The sequence below is a fragment of the Schistocerca serialis genome, chromosome 5 (assembly GCF_023864345.2).
Source record: "Schistocerca serialis cubense isolate TAMUIC-IGC-003099 chromosome 5, iqSchSeri2.2, whole genome shotgun sequence".
In the NCBI taxonomy this organism is placed as follows: Eukaryota; Metazoa; Arthropoda; class Insecta; order Orthoptera; family Acrididae; genus Schistocerca; species Schistocerca serialis.
In genome coordinates, this window is record NC_064642.1 from 296,570,467 (window position 1) to 296,589,156 (window position 18,690).

General features: G+C 39.0%; 1 protein-coding gene across 1 annotated transcript in view; it reads right to left on the reverse strand.

The window, feature by feature from the left end:
• The window catches only part of LOC126481909 (atrial natriuretic peptide receptor 1-like), a 925,501-nt gene that overhangs the window by 48,490 nt on the left and 858,321 nt on the right, over positions 1-18,690 (reverse strand). The window contains exons 7-8 of the mRNA XM_050105867.1: positions 4,036-4,134; positions 1,421-1,512 (exon numbers count right to left, since the gene is read on the reverse strand). Of these exons, the coding sequence (XP_049961824.1) occupies positions 1,421-1,512; positions 4,036-4,134 (191 nt within the window). The remainder of the gene's footprint in view (positions 1-1,420; positions 1,513-4,035; positions 4,135-18,690) is intronic.

An 18,690-nucleotide genomic window follows, 5' to 3' on the forward strand; every position in this document is an offset into this window, starting at 1 on the left:
AATTAGGTGGACTTGTATGGTAAGGAATGAGGACATTCTGTGCAGAATCAGAGAAGAAAAGAATATGTGGAAAACACTGACAAGGAGAAGGGACAAGACAGTAGGACATTTGTAGAGGAAGACAGTGATTGGAATACATCCAGCAAATAATTGAGGACATAGATTGCAAGTACTACTCTGAGATGAGGAATTTGGCGCAGGAGAGGAATTCATGGTGGGCCATATCAAACCAGTCAGAAGACTAATGACTCAGAAAAGAAAAGCCTCAGAAATATACTGTCCAATCATATTAATCTGACCACCTGTCAAAAGCCTGAATAACCACATTTTGCAGTGTGGATCACTGAGAGACACACATTAAGAGAGTGAGTGGAGTTCTCAAAGGTACTGATAGAGATGTGGAACCAAGCTGACCCCAGTGCTGCAGCCAGATGTGCTAGAATTCTCAGTTGAGGATTCATGCCATGAACAGTCTGAATGAGGTAGTCCCATAGAATCTTAGCTGAGTTTAAATCCAGGGAGTTTGGTGGCCAAGGGAGTGTTGTAAACTCATCCCAGAACTCTTCATACCGTGCACATACATTTTGCATTGTCCTGCTGGTAGATGCCATCATATCAAGGAAAAACAAACTGCTTGTAGGGGTTGACATGGTCCACATGAATAGATGTATACTTGTGTTGATACATTTTGCTTTCCAGATTGATAAGGTCAACCAGGAAATTCCGTGACAACATTCTCCAGATCATAATGCTTCCTCCTCCAGCCTGGACCCTTCCAACAAACCAATGGCCATCTGTCCAAGGGAGCAAAAAATGTGATTCATCTGCAAAGGCCACTTGTTGCCACTCAGTGGATGGGTATATGAACCAGGCACCTGCTGTGGAGGCCTGTACGTAGTGATACTTACTGGATGGTCATTGAGGAGAAACTGTTGGTAGCCTGTTGGTTCATCTAGGCAGTCAGCTGCTAAACAGTTGCACATCTGTTTGACCATATTCATCATTGCAGCCATCATCCACTCCTGTCGCCTATGGTCCACGGTGTACCACAATTGCCTTGGTGCCAGTTTTGTATAGCACCATTTTGCCATGCAAAACATACTTTAAACACAGCAACAAGTGAACAGTATAGATACTTAGCCATTTCAGAAATGCTTCCACCCATGGCCTGAAAGTGAATGATCATGTCCTTTTGGATGATGACAATGACTGCACTGTTTTTTATGCCCCCCCCCCTCCCCCCTTGAAATGCTTTATATACCCTCCACTGCTAGCTCTGCCACCTGCTGTCTGTGAGTGGTTATTGCACATTGGTGCCAATCATAAGTGGTGATCACACTAATTTGACTGGACCATGTAAAACAACTATTTGATATAATTAACAAATTCTGATGACTTTTGAACAGAAAGCCATGCATACCTTTATCTCAATTTCGCCTCTTAGCTCCAATTCAAATGTATCAAAAGTCTCGAGAATTGCCTTAGTGCTAGGGCTTACATGGATCTTTAGAGCTGAAACAAGCAACAATTAAATTTATTAGGACAATTTGAGCTGGTATCAATATCAAACTGAACAAACACATAAATCAAGATTTTCATTAATTCATCACTCAGAGATGCAACACATCTCTTTATTTAAATCAGTTTGGCAAGTATCATTGAAAATATAAAAAATAATACTTCAGTCTGCAACATGTTATGAAGGTAATACCAAAATTGTATCATTCTTAAAATAATTTAAAGTAAAGTGTAGAAAGCAAGTGATAAAAATTACAGAACAGTAGCATGGGTGTACACTGAGTAGAGCACAATGAATGACCACGGAAGAGCAGAAAACATTGTGTGTGCTTTTCATTAAAACCCTTATGTAGTTATTAATTTATGTCAGTGATTTGATGACACTGTTAGAAGTGCAATGTATTGAAGCACCCCTTTCCACCAAAACCCTCACTCCCATTTTCCAGCTATATCATTCTATATCCTGAAGAAGACAGCTGAAGCATGACTGAAACATTGCTTATTTTAGTATTCTAGTATTTTAAGTATTTTATGAGGTGTGTCAGTACACCCAGTAGAGTTTTGAAATGATTGAAACTGGCTCTATGACATACACTGATCAGCCAGAACATTATGACCACCTACCCAATAGCTGCTATTTCTACCTTTGGCGTGGATAACAGCAGTAACACATCATGATATGGAGGCAATATGGTAATAAGGTCTTGGTAGGTTGCTGGAGGGGATTGACACTACATATGCACAAACAAGTTGCCTAATTCCTGTAAATTTGGGGGGGGGGGGGGGGGGGGAGGGATGAGCTATGACTCCACATTTAATCACATCCCAGATATTTTCAATTGGGTTCATGTCTGGCAAGATGGGGGGCCAGCACGTCAATTGTAGCTCGCCACTGTTCCTTGAACCACTGTATCACATTCCTGGCCTTGTGACATGGTGCACTGTCTAGTTGAAAAATTCTGCTGCCATTGGAAAACATGATTGTCATGAAGAGATGTATTTAGTCTGCAACCACTGTACAATACTCCTTGGCCATCATGGTGCCTTGCATGAACTCCACTGGACCCATGGATGCCCATGTGAATCTTCCCCTGAGCATAAAGGAGCCACCACCAGTTTGTCACCTACTGCAGTACAGGCGTCCAGGAGCTGTTTCCCTGCAAGACGATGGATTTGTGTCCTCCCATTGGCATGATGAAGAAGGTATCAGGACTCACCAGACCATGCAGTGCTCTGCCACTGCAACAGCATTCAGTACTGATGGTCATGTGTCCGTTTCACTCATAGTTGCTAATAATGCGGTGTTAATTTGGCAGATGCATGGGCTGTCAGCTGCAGAGGCCCATTGTTAGGAATGTTTTGTGCACTGTGTTTTCAGACGCACTTGCACTCTGCACAGCATTAAAATCTGATGTTAGTTCTGCCACAGTTCACTTCTTTTCCTGTTTTACTGACAGTCTGCCCTGCCTATGATGTCTGACATTTGTAATGAGGGCTGGCCACCCAACACCATGATGTGTGGATGTAGTTTCACCATGGTTTCACCACATATTGAAAATGCTCATCACAACACTCCTCGAACAGCCAACAAGTAGCGCAGTTTCCAAAATAGTCATGCCAAGCCTCCAGGACATCACAGTCTGCCCTCGGACAAACTCAAATAGATTGTGTGCCTTCCCCATTCTATACATGGATACTCATACTACATGCCCAGTGTGTGTATGGGTCTGACTAGCAGTCATTCCTAATCAGGTGACACTGCTATTGCCTGGATGGGTTTATACCGATAGTGGGTTGGTGGTCATAATGTTCTGCTTGATAAGTTTATTTGTTTTTGTGTGACCTAATTGTTTTAATATGATTTACACTGGCTGTGGAATATGATACATTTGTATTTTGTGTTATTGTCTGTCAGCTGTAAATTCCTCCAAAGGACATCTTTTGGAAGGCTTAAGTGCTCATCTTTGTGACATACTTTGATACAATTTCATATCTCATTCCATGAAATGGCTCCTCTCACACAATTTCTTTCCCAGCCTCTTTATATAACTGTCATGTTATTATTTTACTAGGAAATATGCTCATGCTGTTCATCCAGTTGGCAGTTCTGGTGAATTCTGAACACAAATTGAAATGATCCAGAATGTCATCCACATGTATAAATACAAAATTCATTTGATTCAATGCTGTAGCCTGCAGAAGTTGTTAATGTGACATGCTATGGTTGAAGAAAATACTGACATTAGGCAAGTGATAAAGTTTTATTGGTCTCTGACTTTGTATCATTGCAATGGAGGTGCAGACCAGTGTCATTCATTTTTGAGTTATTCCTTTGTGTATAAAAACTAAACAAATATAAATGTTTGAATATGGAAAACTTGTAACAGAGAATGTAAGATAATAGAACAAAAAATTAGGTGATTTTTGTGTTGGTGTTCATGAAGAATCTTTCTGTTTATAAGCAACCTTAATGTACATCAATAATCTGAATAGTATACTTTAATCTATGTTACTTACGAAGGCCATGGGACTCCATACGTGAAGCAGTGTTGACAGTGTCACCAAAGAGGCAGTAGCGAGGCATCTTGTGACCCACAACACCAGCAACACATGGACCTGTCAATAAAAGTCCCAGTTTGATTAATATTGAAAAATGTTGATTTGGTACACTGATACTGTCAGATGGACAGACAGTTTAGGTAGTTATTTTAGAACCACTACTGCCCAACAGTATAATGTGTGTCACCTGTAGCTTGGTCAAACATTATATCGCAATAACACTCAGTCAGATAAATTTGAGATCACAATACAACTAAAGTAAAACAGAAATATGACTGTTATAAACAGTGATATTATGTCACCTGGCAGCAGTTGTATACGTTTTTAAACTTGTACAATAAATAAATTGTCTGTCAAGATGACAAGTGACAATTTTGGTATAACTCATCTTGAGATTGAAGCTCACACTTGTAGCCATGTTTGCTAATAAATAAATTTATTCCTGGGTAGGTTCCAGCTGGACAAAACAAAATTTTTTCTTAGTATTGACCCAGATATATTTAGTTGCAGTTACAGCATCATCAATATTTTTTTCTCTATTAAATAACAGAAAAATTGCTTTTTAGTAGTTGTACATATAGAATCTAAGTTTTTAAGTAAAAGATTCACAAGTTTGAAAACAAAACAAATTTTTATATATGTCTAAGCAATATACATTATCATTATTATTATTATTATGATTATTATTATTTTTTTTTTCTTGTCTCAGAAGTTATGTCTGGTTAAAAATGGAAGGTGACGCGGACCTTGATCAAGCGTGACTTCCTTTTAACTGTACGGGATATGTTACATTGCATTTAGGAACTTTTGGGTAATTGAACAAGTGTCAATAATTACAGATTTCTGTAGTTGTATATATAAGTTTGGATGTAGCTGTATTGCATTGATGTACTGGTGGATATTGTGTGGTATGACTCCTGTAGTTGATAGTATAATTGGTATAATGTCAACTTTATCCTGATGCCACATGTCCTTGACTTCCTCAGCCAGTTGGATGTATTTTTCAATTTTTTCTCCTGTTTTCTTTTGTATATTTGTTGTATTGGGTATGGATATTTCGATTAGTTGTGTTAATTTCTTCTTTTTATTGGTGAGTATGATGTCAGGTTTGTTATGTGGTGTTGTTTTATCTGTTATAATGGTTCTGTTCCAGTGTAATTTGTATTCATCGTTCTCCAGTACATTTTGTGGTGCATACTTGTATATGGGAACATGTTGTTTTATAAGTTTATGTTGTAAGGCAAGCTGTTGATGTATTATTTTTGCTACATTGTCATGTCTTCTGGGGTATTCTGTATTTGCTAGTATTGTACATCCGCTTGTGATGTGATCTACTGTTTCTATTTGTTGTTTGCAAAGTCTGCATTTATCTGTTGTGGTATTGGGATCTTTAATAATATGCTTGCTGTAACATCTGGTGTTTATTGTTTGATCCTGTATTGCAATCATGAATCCTTCCATCTCACTGTATATATTGCCTTTTCTTAGCCATGTGTTGGATGCGTCTTGATTGATGTGTGGCTGTGTTAGATGATACGGGTGCTTGCCATGTAGTGTTTTCTTTTTCCAATTTACTTTCTTCGTATCTGTTGATGTTATGTGATCTAAAGGGTTGTAGAAGTGGTTATGAAATTGCAGTGGTGTAGCTGATGTATTTATATGAGTGATTGCTTTGTGTATTTTGCTAGTTTCTGCTTGTTCTATAAAGAATTTTCTTAAATTGTCTACCTGTCCATAATGTAGGTTTTTTATGTCGATAAATCCCCTTCCTCCTTCCTTTCTGCTTAACGTGAATCTTTCTGTTGCTGAATGTATGTGATGTATTCTATATTTGTGGCATTGTGATCAAGTAAGTGTATTGACTGCTTCTAGGTCTGTGTTACTCCATTTCACTACTCCAAATGAGTAGGTCAATATTGGTATAGCATAAGTATTTATAGCTTTTGTCTTGTTTCTTGCTGTCAATTCCGTTTTCAGTATTTTTGTTAGTCTTTGTCTATATTTTTCTTTTAGTTCTTCTTTAATATTTGTATTGTCTATTGCTATTTTTTGTCTGTACCCTAGATATTTATAGGCATCCGTTTTTTCCATCGCTTCTATGCAGTCGCTGTGGTTATCCAATATGTAATCTTCTTGTTTAGTCTGTTTTCCCTTGACTATGCTATTTTTCTTACATTTGTCTGTTCCAAAAGCCATACTTAAATCATTGCTGAATCCTTCTGTTATCTTTAGTAATTGGTTGAGTTGTTAATTTGTTGCTGCCAGTAGTTTTAGATCATCCATGTATAGCAAATGTGTGGTTTTGTGTGGGTATGTTGCAGTAATATTGTATCCATAATTTGTATTATTTAGCATGTTGGATAGTGGGTTCAGAGCAAGGCAGAACCAGAAAGGACTTAATGAGTCTCCTTGGTATATTCCACGCTTAATCTGTATTGGCTGTGATGTGATATTATTTGAATTTGTTTGGATATTAAGTGTGGTTTTCCAATTTTTCATTACTATGTTTAGGAACTGTATCAATTTAGGATCTACTTTGTATATTTCCAATATTTGTAGTAACCATGAGTGGGGTACACTATCAAAAGCTTTTTGGTAATCAATGTATGCGTAGTGTAGCGACCTTTGTTTAGTTTTAACTTGATATGTCACCTCTGCATCTATTATCAGTTGCTCTTTACATCCTCGTGCTCCTTTGCAACAGCCTTTTTGTTCTTCATTTATAATTTTGTTCTGTGTTGTATGTGTCATTAATTTCTGTTTAATGACTGAAGTTAATATTTTGTATATTGTTGGTAGGCATGTTATGGGGTGATATTTAGCTGGGTTCACTGTGTCTGCTTGATCTTTAGGTTTCAGATATGTTATTCCGTGTGTAAGTGTATCAGGGAATGTGTATGGGTCTGCAATGTAACTGTTAAATAATTTAGTTAGATGTGAATGTGTTGAGGTGAACTTCTTTAACCATAAATTTGCTATTATATCTTTTCCAGGGGCTTTCCAATTGTGAGTAGAATTAATTGCTTGGGTGACTTCATGTTGCAAAATTATCACTTCAGGCATTTGTGGTATCATCTTGTATGTGTCTGTTTCTGCTTGTATCCATCGTGCATGCCTGTTATGTTGTACCGGGTTTGACCATATGTTGCTCCAGAAGTGTTCCATGTCTGTTATGTTTGGTGGATTGTTTATTTTAATGTGTGTGTTATCTATTGTCTGGTAAAATTTCTTTTGGTTTGTGTTGAATGTTTGGTTTTGTTTCCTTCTATTTTCACTTTTTTTGTATCTTCTGAGTCGTTTGGCTAATGCTTGAAATTTCTGCTTCTTTTCGTCTAATTGTTCTGTCGCTTCTTGTTGTGAGATTTTACCTAACCATTTTCGTTTTTTTTCCGAGATTTCATTTCTTATAAATTGTGTTAGCTGTCCGATGTCTTTTCTCAGTTTTTCTATTTTGATCTGTAGCCTGTATTGCCATGCTGGTTTTGTGGGTTTCTTCTGTGTGTTGGTTGGTTCTGATCTCTGCCTAGTGTGTATATTTAGTGTAGTGAGTGCTCCTATATAAACCAGTAGTTGTAACTCTTCCATAGTTGTGTTTTCATTTATTTTGTTGTGTATGATTGTGTTGATAGTTTTTATTGTTGTTTCGACTTGTGGGTTATTTGGTGGTCTATGCAAGAATGGTCTAATGTCTGTATTTGTGTCTTTGTATTCTATATATGTTAGCTGAAATTTTTCTTCTATATCTAACATCTGTGTCACTTCGTGTTCTGTTTGTGCTTGTTCTGGTGGCTGTCTTAAGATTTCGTTTTCCTCTGATTGTTTAATTGGTGTGTGTTGTTCTTTGTTTGTTTGCTCTGGGATGTTTGAGTCCATTACTGTATTTTCTTCTTCTTCTGATTGCACATTATTTTGTTCCAGTATTTGTTGTACTTGTTGTTTGATGTTTTCTAATTCTGACTGGGGTATCCTGTTATTTTTTATTATTACACGGATCTGATCAGCTAGTAGTTGTTCTGTTAAAAATTTTAATTCTGGGTATCTGGTAATAAATGTTGTGTATACTTGTGATCTGTATCCAGTTGTGTTGGTTCCTAGGTTTGTTGCTTGGTAATAACAGAACATGAGGTGTCGATTAACTTCATCTGACCATCTCATCCTCTGTCTTTGTTTTCCTTCTAGGGTGGTTGCAGGAAGCATATCCTGCAAAACACCTCTATTTGGATTTAAATCATTTTCCAGTTGGCTAGCAGTGTCGTTACCATTGTGGGCGGGCATAGGGTTCAAGCGTCGTCCCCAACCATGATGGCGCTTGTCCGAGACTTCTTTAGTTCTGTCCTGAACCAACTAATCACACTAAAAGGGGGGTTAGCCCTATTAGTGGTTTGTTCTTTTCGTCGCCTTTTACGACTGGCAGAACATACCAGAGGCCTATTCTTTTCCCGGGCCTCCACGGGGATTATTATTATTGTTATTATTATGATTGTTCACCTTTAGGAGAGCGATTGAACTTGAATTCATAATTTCACCTCCGGATGTTTTTCTTCTTTGCTACCCAAAGACTCTTCATCCTCACAGAATTCTCCTTCTTCTGTTCTTCTGTCCATTTTTTACCAGGCTGGTGTTATGTTCTTTCTTCAAACTTCACACTTGTGACTTTATTCAGGCACTCAGTGCAGTCTTTGAGATTTTTATGTTGATCTGCTGCATTGTTATAATATTAAAAAGTTTCCTTACTGTTCTGGAGTCTTCCATCCTGTAGGTATGTGTATAAAATTTGGCTCAGCTTTTTCTGATTTTGTCTGTTACTGTGTTGGTCTTTATATAGAGCTCGTTTTGTGGTCTCTTCATACAAATGCCATTTTTGTTGATTGCCCCATCAATCTTCATGAGAATTTTTCTTTCCTGCTTTTCGATTACTCTAATTTTTGAATGACCATCAATCACCATTGTTTCAGCTGTGTAGATTGCTTCTGGAAGAATTGCTGTTCTATAGTGCCTTAATTTTGCATCAGTTGAAATACAATTCTTGTTGTAATGCATCCATGTTAGCTCATGCATCTTCTGGAGCTTGGTGATTTTTTGTTCACTGGTGATTCAGTTTAATCCTGAGGACTGTACAGTTTTTCTGAGGTATTTAAAATGGCAGAGTTGTGCAATTTTACCATGTTTTGTGGTTAAAGGGGATTTGCTGTCTTTCCATATATTTGATTTTTTCATAAGATATCAGTAGTCCAGTTTTTTGTGAAAAATTCATGTAGTTCATGTAGTATACAATATATATTTTATAATATATAAAATGCCAATACTTTACTTAAAAACTGAAATTCTATATGTAAACCTACAGATAATGAAAAGCAATTTTTTCGTGTTTTGTAATAGAAAGAAAACAGAAAGCCCAATGATGATACTATAACTTCAGCAAAACATGTCTGGGTACAAAAGAGGAAAAACCAATTTTTTGCTTAAGGTGAAACTTACCCAAAAACAAATTTGTGTAACTGTTAAAGATATACAGGGAGAGAATACAATTCTGATAGTATGTTATATAATGAGAAAGATAATATGACAACTATCTTTACTTCACACACAAATATCAATGGAAATCAAAACAAGTGGGAATATCAGAAAGGTACAGTATGTACATGTTTCAATTATTTTTCAATGTAATCACCATTGCAACTGAGACATGTACCATAATGGATTGACAAATTTCTTGTCCCTTCTGCAAAACATTTCTACTTGTCTGTATTGCATCATCATCACAACACCGTGCAATTCCATATGTGCGATGACATTTTGTCAATCCAGCCACTTTCTCAACCCTGGAAAATTATGTACGTAAAATCTTTGTGGTTGGGGAAGTCATCAGTTACCTTTCTTTTATTAGTGGAAGAATTTGTTGAGATGATGACCAACATATAGTAAGGTGCCATGTAATAAAACAATACACTTTCTTTTTTTTTGAAATGGATCCACACAACCTCATCAATGTCTCAAAATATACAGTTTCATTGATTACTGTCCATGTTTGCTTGAAGTCAACAAAAAACAACACCATTCTCATTCTAAATGAATATAGCCACATTCTTTTTGTAATTCATGTAATTTTTTGGCATGTTAGGAGAAGGGGGATACATAGACTGCTGTGGTTGCTGTTTTACTTCAGAAGAGTAGAAAGAAATTAATGTTTCATTGTAAGGATTCTTTTGTTGATGAATTCCTCACTGTAATCTTAGTAACACAGTAGAAATGTTAACACTGGGCACAACTGCTAAGTATTCTACTCACTATTCAACATTTTGGGTTCCCATTATGCACAAAGTTAGAGTCACTGTAATTGTACTGACATACACTTACCTAAAAATATTTGGGAAGACATTCATCAGTTACATTGATGATTACAGAAATGTTGGATTAACACTATTTGCAACTGATTTTTAATATACTTTACAGAAGTGGCCTGCTGTTACAGTATGGCTTGATTCACTCCTCATCTTTGAAATTCAGTCCTTCATGATGGGATTTATGAATGCAAAGTATGAATGAATGATTGACTGGTTGTCGGTTGGTCACAGCCAGTGTGCTCCCTGCCGCCGTAGGATAAGCAGCTGCCAGCAGAAAGTCGTATACTCCTAGCTCACTTATTTGTTACATAGTTTAATTCTTAATTTCTTTGCGTGTGTTTGGTACTTGCATTGTCTAATTCATAAATTTCAGGCGTATTATAGTATTTGAGAGTTGTAGCATCGCGTTTTAGTACCTGAATAGCGTAAATTCGTGTAGTCGTCTGTCTTCTGTTTTTGTTTTGAACGGCCAGTGTCGGTTGGTCACAGCCAGTGCGCTCCCTGCTGCCGTTGGATAAGCAGCTGCCAGCAGAAAGTCGTATGCTCCTAGCTCACTTATTTGTTACGTAGTTTAATTCTTAATTTCTTTGCGTGTTTTTGGTAATTTCATTGTTTAATTCATAAATTTCGGGCGTATTATAGTATTAGAGAGTTGTAGTACCGCATTTTAATACCTGAATAGTGTAAAATCGCGTAGTCTCCTTCTGCCGCCGAGCAGTGTCAGCAGTGCGCAAGTAGCAGCATTACTGCATTTACTAGGCAATCTTGTATTTTAATAACCATTTAAATTTTGTGTCGAATTGTTTGTGCTCTCTGTAGATTAGTTTAGACATTCTTTGCACAACAGTTTTTAGCATGGATAGGGACTGCAACTGCTGTGGTCGGATGCAGGCTGAGTTGGCATCCCTTCGCTCCCAGCTTCAGGCTGTTGCCAATGGGCATCACTGTGGGGGTCCGGATGGGGGTTTGTCAGGGACGGCCAGCTCATCCCACGCATCCCCCGATCGACTGTGGCTGCCCGGGATACTGCCCACATTGAGGCTGATCCCTCACCTGTGGTAGAGTGGGAGGTCGTCTCAAGGTGTGGCAGGGGGCGAAAGACATTCTGGAGGGCTGAACGGAAGGCCTCTCCAGTTTGTCTGACGAACTGGTTTCAGGCTGATACTGATCTTCGGCCTGACATGGCTGCTTGTCCTGTTCCAGAGGTTGCCCCTCAGTCTGCAAGATCCGGGCGGTCGCAGAGGGTGGGCTTACTGGCAGTTGGGAGCTCCAATGCCAGGTGCGTAATGGGGCCCCTTCTGTATATGGTAGCAAGAGAGGGGAAGAAAACCAATGTGCATTCCTTGTGCATACCGGGGGGAGTCATTCCAGATGTGGAAAGGGTCCTTCCAGATGCCATGAAGGGTACAGGGTGCACCCATCTGCAGGTGGTCGCTCATGTCGGCACCAATGATGTGTGTCGCTATGGATCGGAGGAAATCCTCTCTGGCTTCCGGCGGCTATCTGATTTGGTGAAGACTGCCAGTCTCGCTAGTGGGATGAAAGCAGAGCTCACCATCTGCAGCATCGTCAACAGGACTGACTGCGGACGTTTGGTACAGAGCCAAGTGGAGGGTCTGAATCAGAGGCTGAGATGGTTCTGCGACCGTGTTGGCTGCAGATTCCTCGACTTGCGCCATAGGGTGGTGGGGTTTCGGGTTCCGCTGGATAGGTCAGGAGTCCACTACATGCAGCAAGTAGCTACACGGGTAGCAGGGGTTGTGTCGTGTGGACTGTGCGGTTTTTTAGGTTAGATGGTCTCGAGCAAGTACAGAAAGGGCAACAACCTCAAAGGGTGCAGGGCTAAGTCAGGACATGCGGGGACCAAGCAGCAATCAGTATTGTAATTTTAAACTGTCGAAGCTGCATTGGTAAAGTACCGGAACTTCAAGCGCTGATAGAAAGCACCGAAGCTGAAATCGTTATAGGTACTGAAAGCTGGCTGAAGCCAGAGATAAATTCTGCCAAAATTTTTACAAACATACAGATGGTGTTTAGAAAGGATAGATTGCATGCAACCAGTGATGGCGTGTTTGTCGCTGTTAGTAGTAGTTTATCCCGTAGTGAAGTAGAAGTGGATAGTTCCTGTGAATTATTATGGGTGGAGGTTACACTCAACAACCGAGCTAGGTTAATAATTGGCTCCTTTTACTGACCTCCTGACTCAGCAGCATTAGTGGCAGAACAACTGAGAGAAAATTTGGAATACATTTCACATAAATTTTCTCAGCATGTTATAGTCTTAGGTGGAGATTTCAATTTACCATATATAGACTGGGACACTCAGATGTTTAGGACGGGTGGTAGGGACAGAGCATCGAGTGACATTATACTGAGTGCACTATCCGAAAATTACCTTGAGCAATTAAACAGAGAATCAACTCATGGAGATAACATCTTGGACCTACTGATAACAAACAGACCCGAACTTTTCGACTCTGTAAGTGCAGAACAGGGAACCAGTGACCACAAGGCCGTTGCAGCATCCCTGAATATGGAAGTTATTAGGAATATAAAAAAAGGGAGGAATGTTTATCTATTTTGCAAGAGTAATAGAAGGCAGATTTCAGACTACCTAACAGATCAAAACAAAAATTTCTGTTCCGACACTGACAATGTTGAGTGTTTATGGAAAAAGTTCAAGGCAATCGTAAAATGTGTTTTAGACAGGTACGTGCCGAGTAAAACTGTGAGGGATGGGAAAAACCCACCGTGGTTCAACAACAAAGTTAGGAAACTACTGCAAAAGCAAAGAGAGCTTCACTCCAAGTTTAAATGCAGCCAAAACCTCTCAGACAAACAGAAGCTAAACAATGTCAAAGTTAGCGTAAGGGGGGCTATGCGTGAAGCGTTCAGTGAATTCGAAAGTAAAATTCTATGTACCGACTTGACAGAAAATCCTAGGAAGTTCTGGTCTTACGTTAAATCAGTAAGTGGCTTGAAACAGCATATCCAGACACTCAGGGATGATGATGGCATTGAAACAGAGAATGGCACGCGTAAAGCTGAAATACTAAACACCTTTTTCCAAAGCTTTTTCACAGAGGAAGACTGCACTGCAGTTCCTTCTCTAAATCCTCGCACAAACCAAAAAATGGCTGACATCGAAATAAGTGTCCAAGGAATAGAGAAGCAACTGGAATCACTCAACAGAGGGAAGTCCACTGGACCTGACGGGATACCAATTCGATTCTACACAGAGTACACGAAAGAACTTGCCCCCCTTCTAACAGCCGTGTACCGCAAGTCTCTAGAGGAATGGAAGGTTCAAAATGATTGGAAAAGAGCACAGGTAGTCTCAGTCAATGGTCGTCGAGCAGATGCGCAAAACTATAGACCTATATCTCTGACGCCGATCTGTTGTAGAATTTTAGAACATGTTTTTTGCTCGAGTATCACGTTGTTTTTGGAAATCCAGAATCTTCTCTGTAGGAATCAACATGGATTCCGGAAACAGCGATCATGTGAGACCAAACTCGCTTTATTTGTTCATGAGACCCAGAAAATATTAGATACAGGCTCCCAGGTAGATGCTAGTTTCCTTGACTTCCAGAAGGCGTTCGATACAGTTCTGCACTGTCACCTGATAAACAAAGTAAGAGCCTACAAAATATCAGACCAGCTGTGTGGCTGGATTGAAGAGTTTTTAGCAAACAGAACACAGCATGTTGTTATCAATTGAGAGACATCTACAGACGTTAAAGTAACCTCTGGCGTGCCACAGGGGAGTGTTATGGGACCATTCCTTTTCACAATATATATAAATGACCTAGTAGATAGTGTCAGAAGTTCCATGCAGCTTTTCGCGGATGATGCTGTAGTATACAGAGAAGTTGCAGCATTAGAAAATTGTAGTGAAATGCAGGAAGATCTGCAGCGGATAGGCACTTGGTGCAGGGAGTGGCAACTGACCCTTAACATAGACAAATGTAATGTTTTGTGAATACATAGAAAGAAGGATCCTTTATTGTATGATTATATGATAGCAGAACAAACACTGGTAGCAGTTACTTCTGTAAAATATCTGGGAGTATGCGTGCAGAACGATTTGAAGTGAAATGATCATATAGAATTAATTGTTGGTAAGGTGGGTACCAGGTTGAGATTCATTGGGAGAGTCCTCAGAAAATGTAGTCCATCAACAAAAGAGGTGGCTTACAAAACACTCGTTCGACCTATACTTGAGTATTGCTCATCAGTGTGGGATCCATACCAGATCGGGTTGAGGGAGGAGATAGAGAAGATCCAAAGGAGAGCGGCGTGTTTCATCACAGGGTTATTTGGTAAGAGTGATAGTGTTACGGAGATGTTTAGCAAACTCAAGTGGCAGACTCTGCAAGAGAGGCACTCTGCATCGCGGTGTAGCTTGCTGTCCAGGTTTCGAGAGGGTGCGTTTCTGGATGAGGTATCGAATATATTGCTTCCCCCTACTTATACCTCCCGAAGAGATCACGAATGTAAAATTAGAGAGTTTCGAGCGCGCATGGAGGCTTTCACACAGTCGTTCTTCCCGCAAACCATACTTGACTGGAACAGAAAAGGGAGGTAATGACAGTGGCACGTAAAGTGACCTCCGCCACACATCGTTGGGTGGCTTGCAGAGTATAAATGTAGATGTAGATGGAGTATGATTTGTGATGTGTGAATGAGTGAATGAATGAAGTGAATTCAGACACTATAAACTAATGTCTGGCTAGGCTTGATTCATTTGCTGCACAAACTCTTCACTTGCTACTGATGTCAATCTTTGGCCAACTTGATCACACACATCAGATCAACCTTCTCTAAATTACTTGTACTTCTCTTGTACCAATTGGAACATGTAGTTGTTCTTATAAAAGAATCATATAAAGGTCTGATGTACTTTATGTTGTATGGTCATATACAGGGTGAAAAAAAAGCTACACTTGTAGCTCAGCATGCAAATCCTCATCTGAATTCAAGACAAAAGTTTATTTAGCAAAATCAGATTGGATGCATTTTGTAAACACATATTTGAAAACAAGGAGCTGGCAACACTGTCACACCATTCAGTGCATTGGGGTGTACAGGGGAGCTTATATCTCCCTGCACTGCTGTACCATCCCTTCTTGTCATTTATAAGCAGGACATCATTTTGTCACATGATAATAGCCAATCACATGACAGTGGAATCCATTAAACTGCATTCAGGTATCTACTAACCATGCAGTGCACAACCATAACAGGTCCTATCCAGTACATGTAGGGCATCTTCCCAATGCAGAACACAAATCACTCTGGTAGATTAGACTCAGTCTTGATGGAAGTATGCAGCCATACTCACAGCCAACATAAATATGACTTTAAAAATGCTGATAGGCTGGCAAAATGAAGGAGATATAGATGGCAATAAATCCTTTATTGCATTGATTAGTTTTGGGCAAAGCCCATCATCAGAGCACCTATTAAAAATACAAAAACAACACAAATAATAATATATACAACTAGTTGAAAATGAGTAGAGCAACGAAACAAAAGGAAATACATATAACTTCTTACAAAAGAAGTTAAAGTGGATGCATAATGACATCCGTACAAACTGACAAACAAAATTTTTTGTCAAATACAGTAAGTGATGTAGATCAGTTAAAACCAGAACACGAAGTGAGACTGGTTCACTAAGGAGCCATAATGAAAGCACAGAGTACATAAGCTGAGTGCCCTTTACATTGTATGAGGCATCATAAGTTTAAGAAATAAAATCAATAAAAACAATTTTTATGTTTTGTCATTTTTGACTAAAATTATGCAACTTTCTAGGTGGCTCTTTTTACATGTTGACATTTTCATAATTTTAATGAAAAATGACAAAACATAAAAACTGCTCTTATTGTTCTGTGGCAAAAGCAAAACAGAACTCAGGTAGATAAACAGAGCAGTCTCATAAATGCATGGAATACAGTTATTTAATGTTAACAAGAAATTCAAAGTACAGTCTTGTCCTTAGGTTGCAAGCACCACATATCTGAGGAATAGGTTAAGATAAAAAAGAGAACTTTACTACACATGCTAAGCAAATAAACTAAAGATCTATTTTTGTATTTAATAGGTTTATTAGTATAGGATGTAAACTTTTCTTCTTCTACACACTCTTACCAAATATTTTAACAACAGTTTACTTGCTTCAGTTGTAATTTATGGCTCATTTGCAAAGGCCCACAAATTTGACCTGGAGAGACCTGCCTGGGTTGTAAGAAGAGCACAAAGAAACCTCAACCTCTGAAGTATTTTATCCCTTGGAACCACACTAACTGAGGTATACTGCCTGAACTTTGATTTGCACTATCACAAAGTAAGACATGACAATCATTTTGATGCAGTTTTTGCCTCTTTGCCTAGTGTTCAGAGTGGAGTACCCTGGTGTAAAGGTATTCATCAGACACCTGTCTAAAGTAAAGTATGAAATTAGGAATGCTACTAATCCCAAAGAAATTAAAATGTACCTAATAAACCTCTACATTTAGAAATTATCTAATTGTCTATGTTCAAAGATAGAACATTTCCATTAGCTACATTGTAACTAGTTACAGTCATTGTATAGTTCCATGACAAGTAATAGTGTATTGTAAACTGGCCTTTGTTGTTACAGATGTAGGTAACAATTTTCTTTGTAAAATACCAACATAATTAAATTTAAAATTGCCAATAGTGGATAAATGGTGGTTGTTAAATATAACGGAAGAAGAAACAGATTTTTCCAGAGTAGCTGTTTTGTGTCTAATTTGCTGGTTTACATTTATCTAGAGTAATTATAATATTAAGCAGTGTAATGATTGTTTATTGTTAATACAGTGCACAGATTAAGTTTCTACAAGCTGCTTGTCTTTCAGTTCAGAAGCCCTGAATGTCTAAATAAGCTGTCAACAACATGAAGATTGATTTGAACAGTGCAGTGCTTTATTAGGCATGCTACTATTTAAGCCTGTCTGCCCTTGCCTTCCTTTGACCTTGCTGTATCCTGCTACTAGTACATGTGAGTGTGAGTGTGCTGTGTGTGGTGTCACTGCACATGTGTGTTTGAACCTGTCACCAACTGTATTAGTGGTGGCTGGTCACTGGAGGCTGCCTGTGAGAGGCATGCCAGCGGTGTGGTCTCTGCATGTAGAGTATTTAAGTGTAGTTTCATCAGGTTCAGTCATTATGACATTGTAGTACCAGCCCTGATTGAACAGCTTACTTTGGCAGTGACCTCTTTGTCAGCTTCCATTAACAGACAGAATACCATTCCCACTTTTCCTGTACAATGATTCAGCCAATGATTGTGAAGCTTATAAAAATGACTCAGACAACATTTTTTGGCTTTTGGTGTGACAGACTCAAATTTGTGCAAAGGCTTCTTCTCCACTTTACCAGTTGTTCTTGCTTTTGATCACATGTGCAGTTTATTGTCCAACTACCATTGCAAATGAATTTGTGCCATAGCTGATGCCGCAAGAAACTAAACAAGTCATGTAGGGCCCAGGCAGCTGAACTTCATGGCCCTAACTGAAAGTATCAGTTCATTACTGATGCTCACAATAACTCTCATGCAGACTCTATGATGCATGATACTATTATCTGTTTACCTCTGGACAAGAAAGTGTGCCAGAAGACTTTACTCTGTGAAAACCCCTTGTTAGCAGAAGTTTTGCAAATAGCACAATCTTTTGAAGTTCCTTGGTCAGCAGGTGACCAAATTGAAACATGCAGCGATTTTGCAGTAGTGTCACAAGATATGCCCACCAGGACGTCAGAGAACTTGCATGAGGAAGCAGCAGTGGCAGTGGTAAACATGCAGGCTCAGAGCTGAGCAGACCAAGGCTGGCCCAAGCAACTGCAAGCACCACAGCACCAGCATCAGCGTCCTCTGTTTCTGTCTTGTCCTTTCTATTTTTACTTCTAATGATTGCCCGAAGAAAGGTCACATTGCCTCCATGTATCGTTCACCAAAGGTTGCACAGGATATGGACAGAACCTATGTGAGCTTAAGCTCGCCACTGTTGACACTGGTGATGCAGCAGCTGGTCACTTATAACAAACTTAACATTGTGCTGTTGGGACAATTTACAGCATCTGCCTCATACAAGCCAGTGGTTCATTTCATTAAATTTTTGGTTGTTGCTGATGCTGGTGTTGAGAATTTGTTCGGGATGGACACGTTTCACGCATTTGGATTTCCTGTCACCGATGCAGTTCACCTTGGGTCCAATCAGGTACCATATTCTTAATT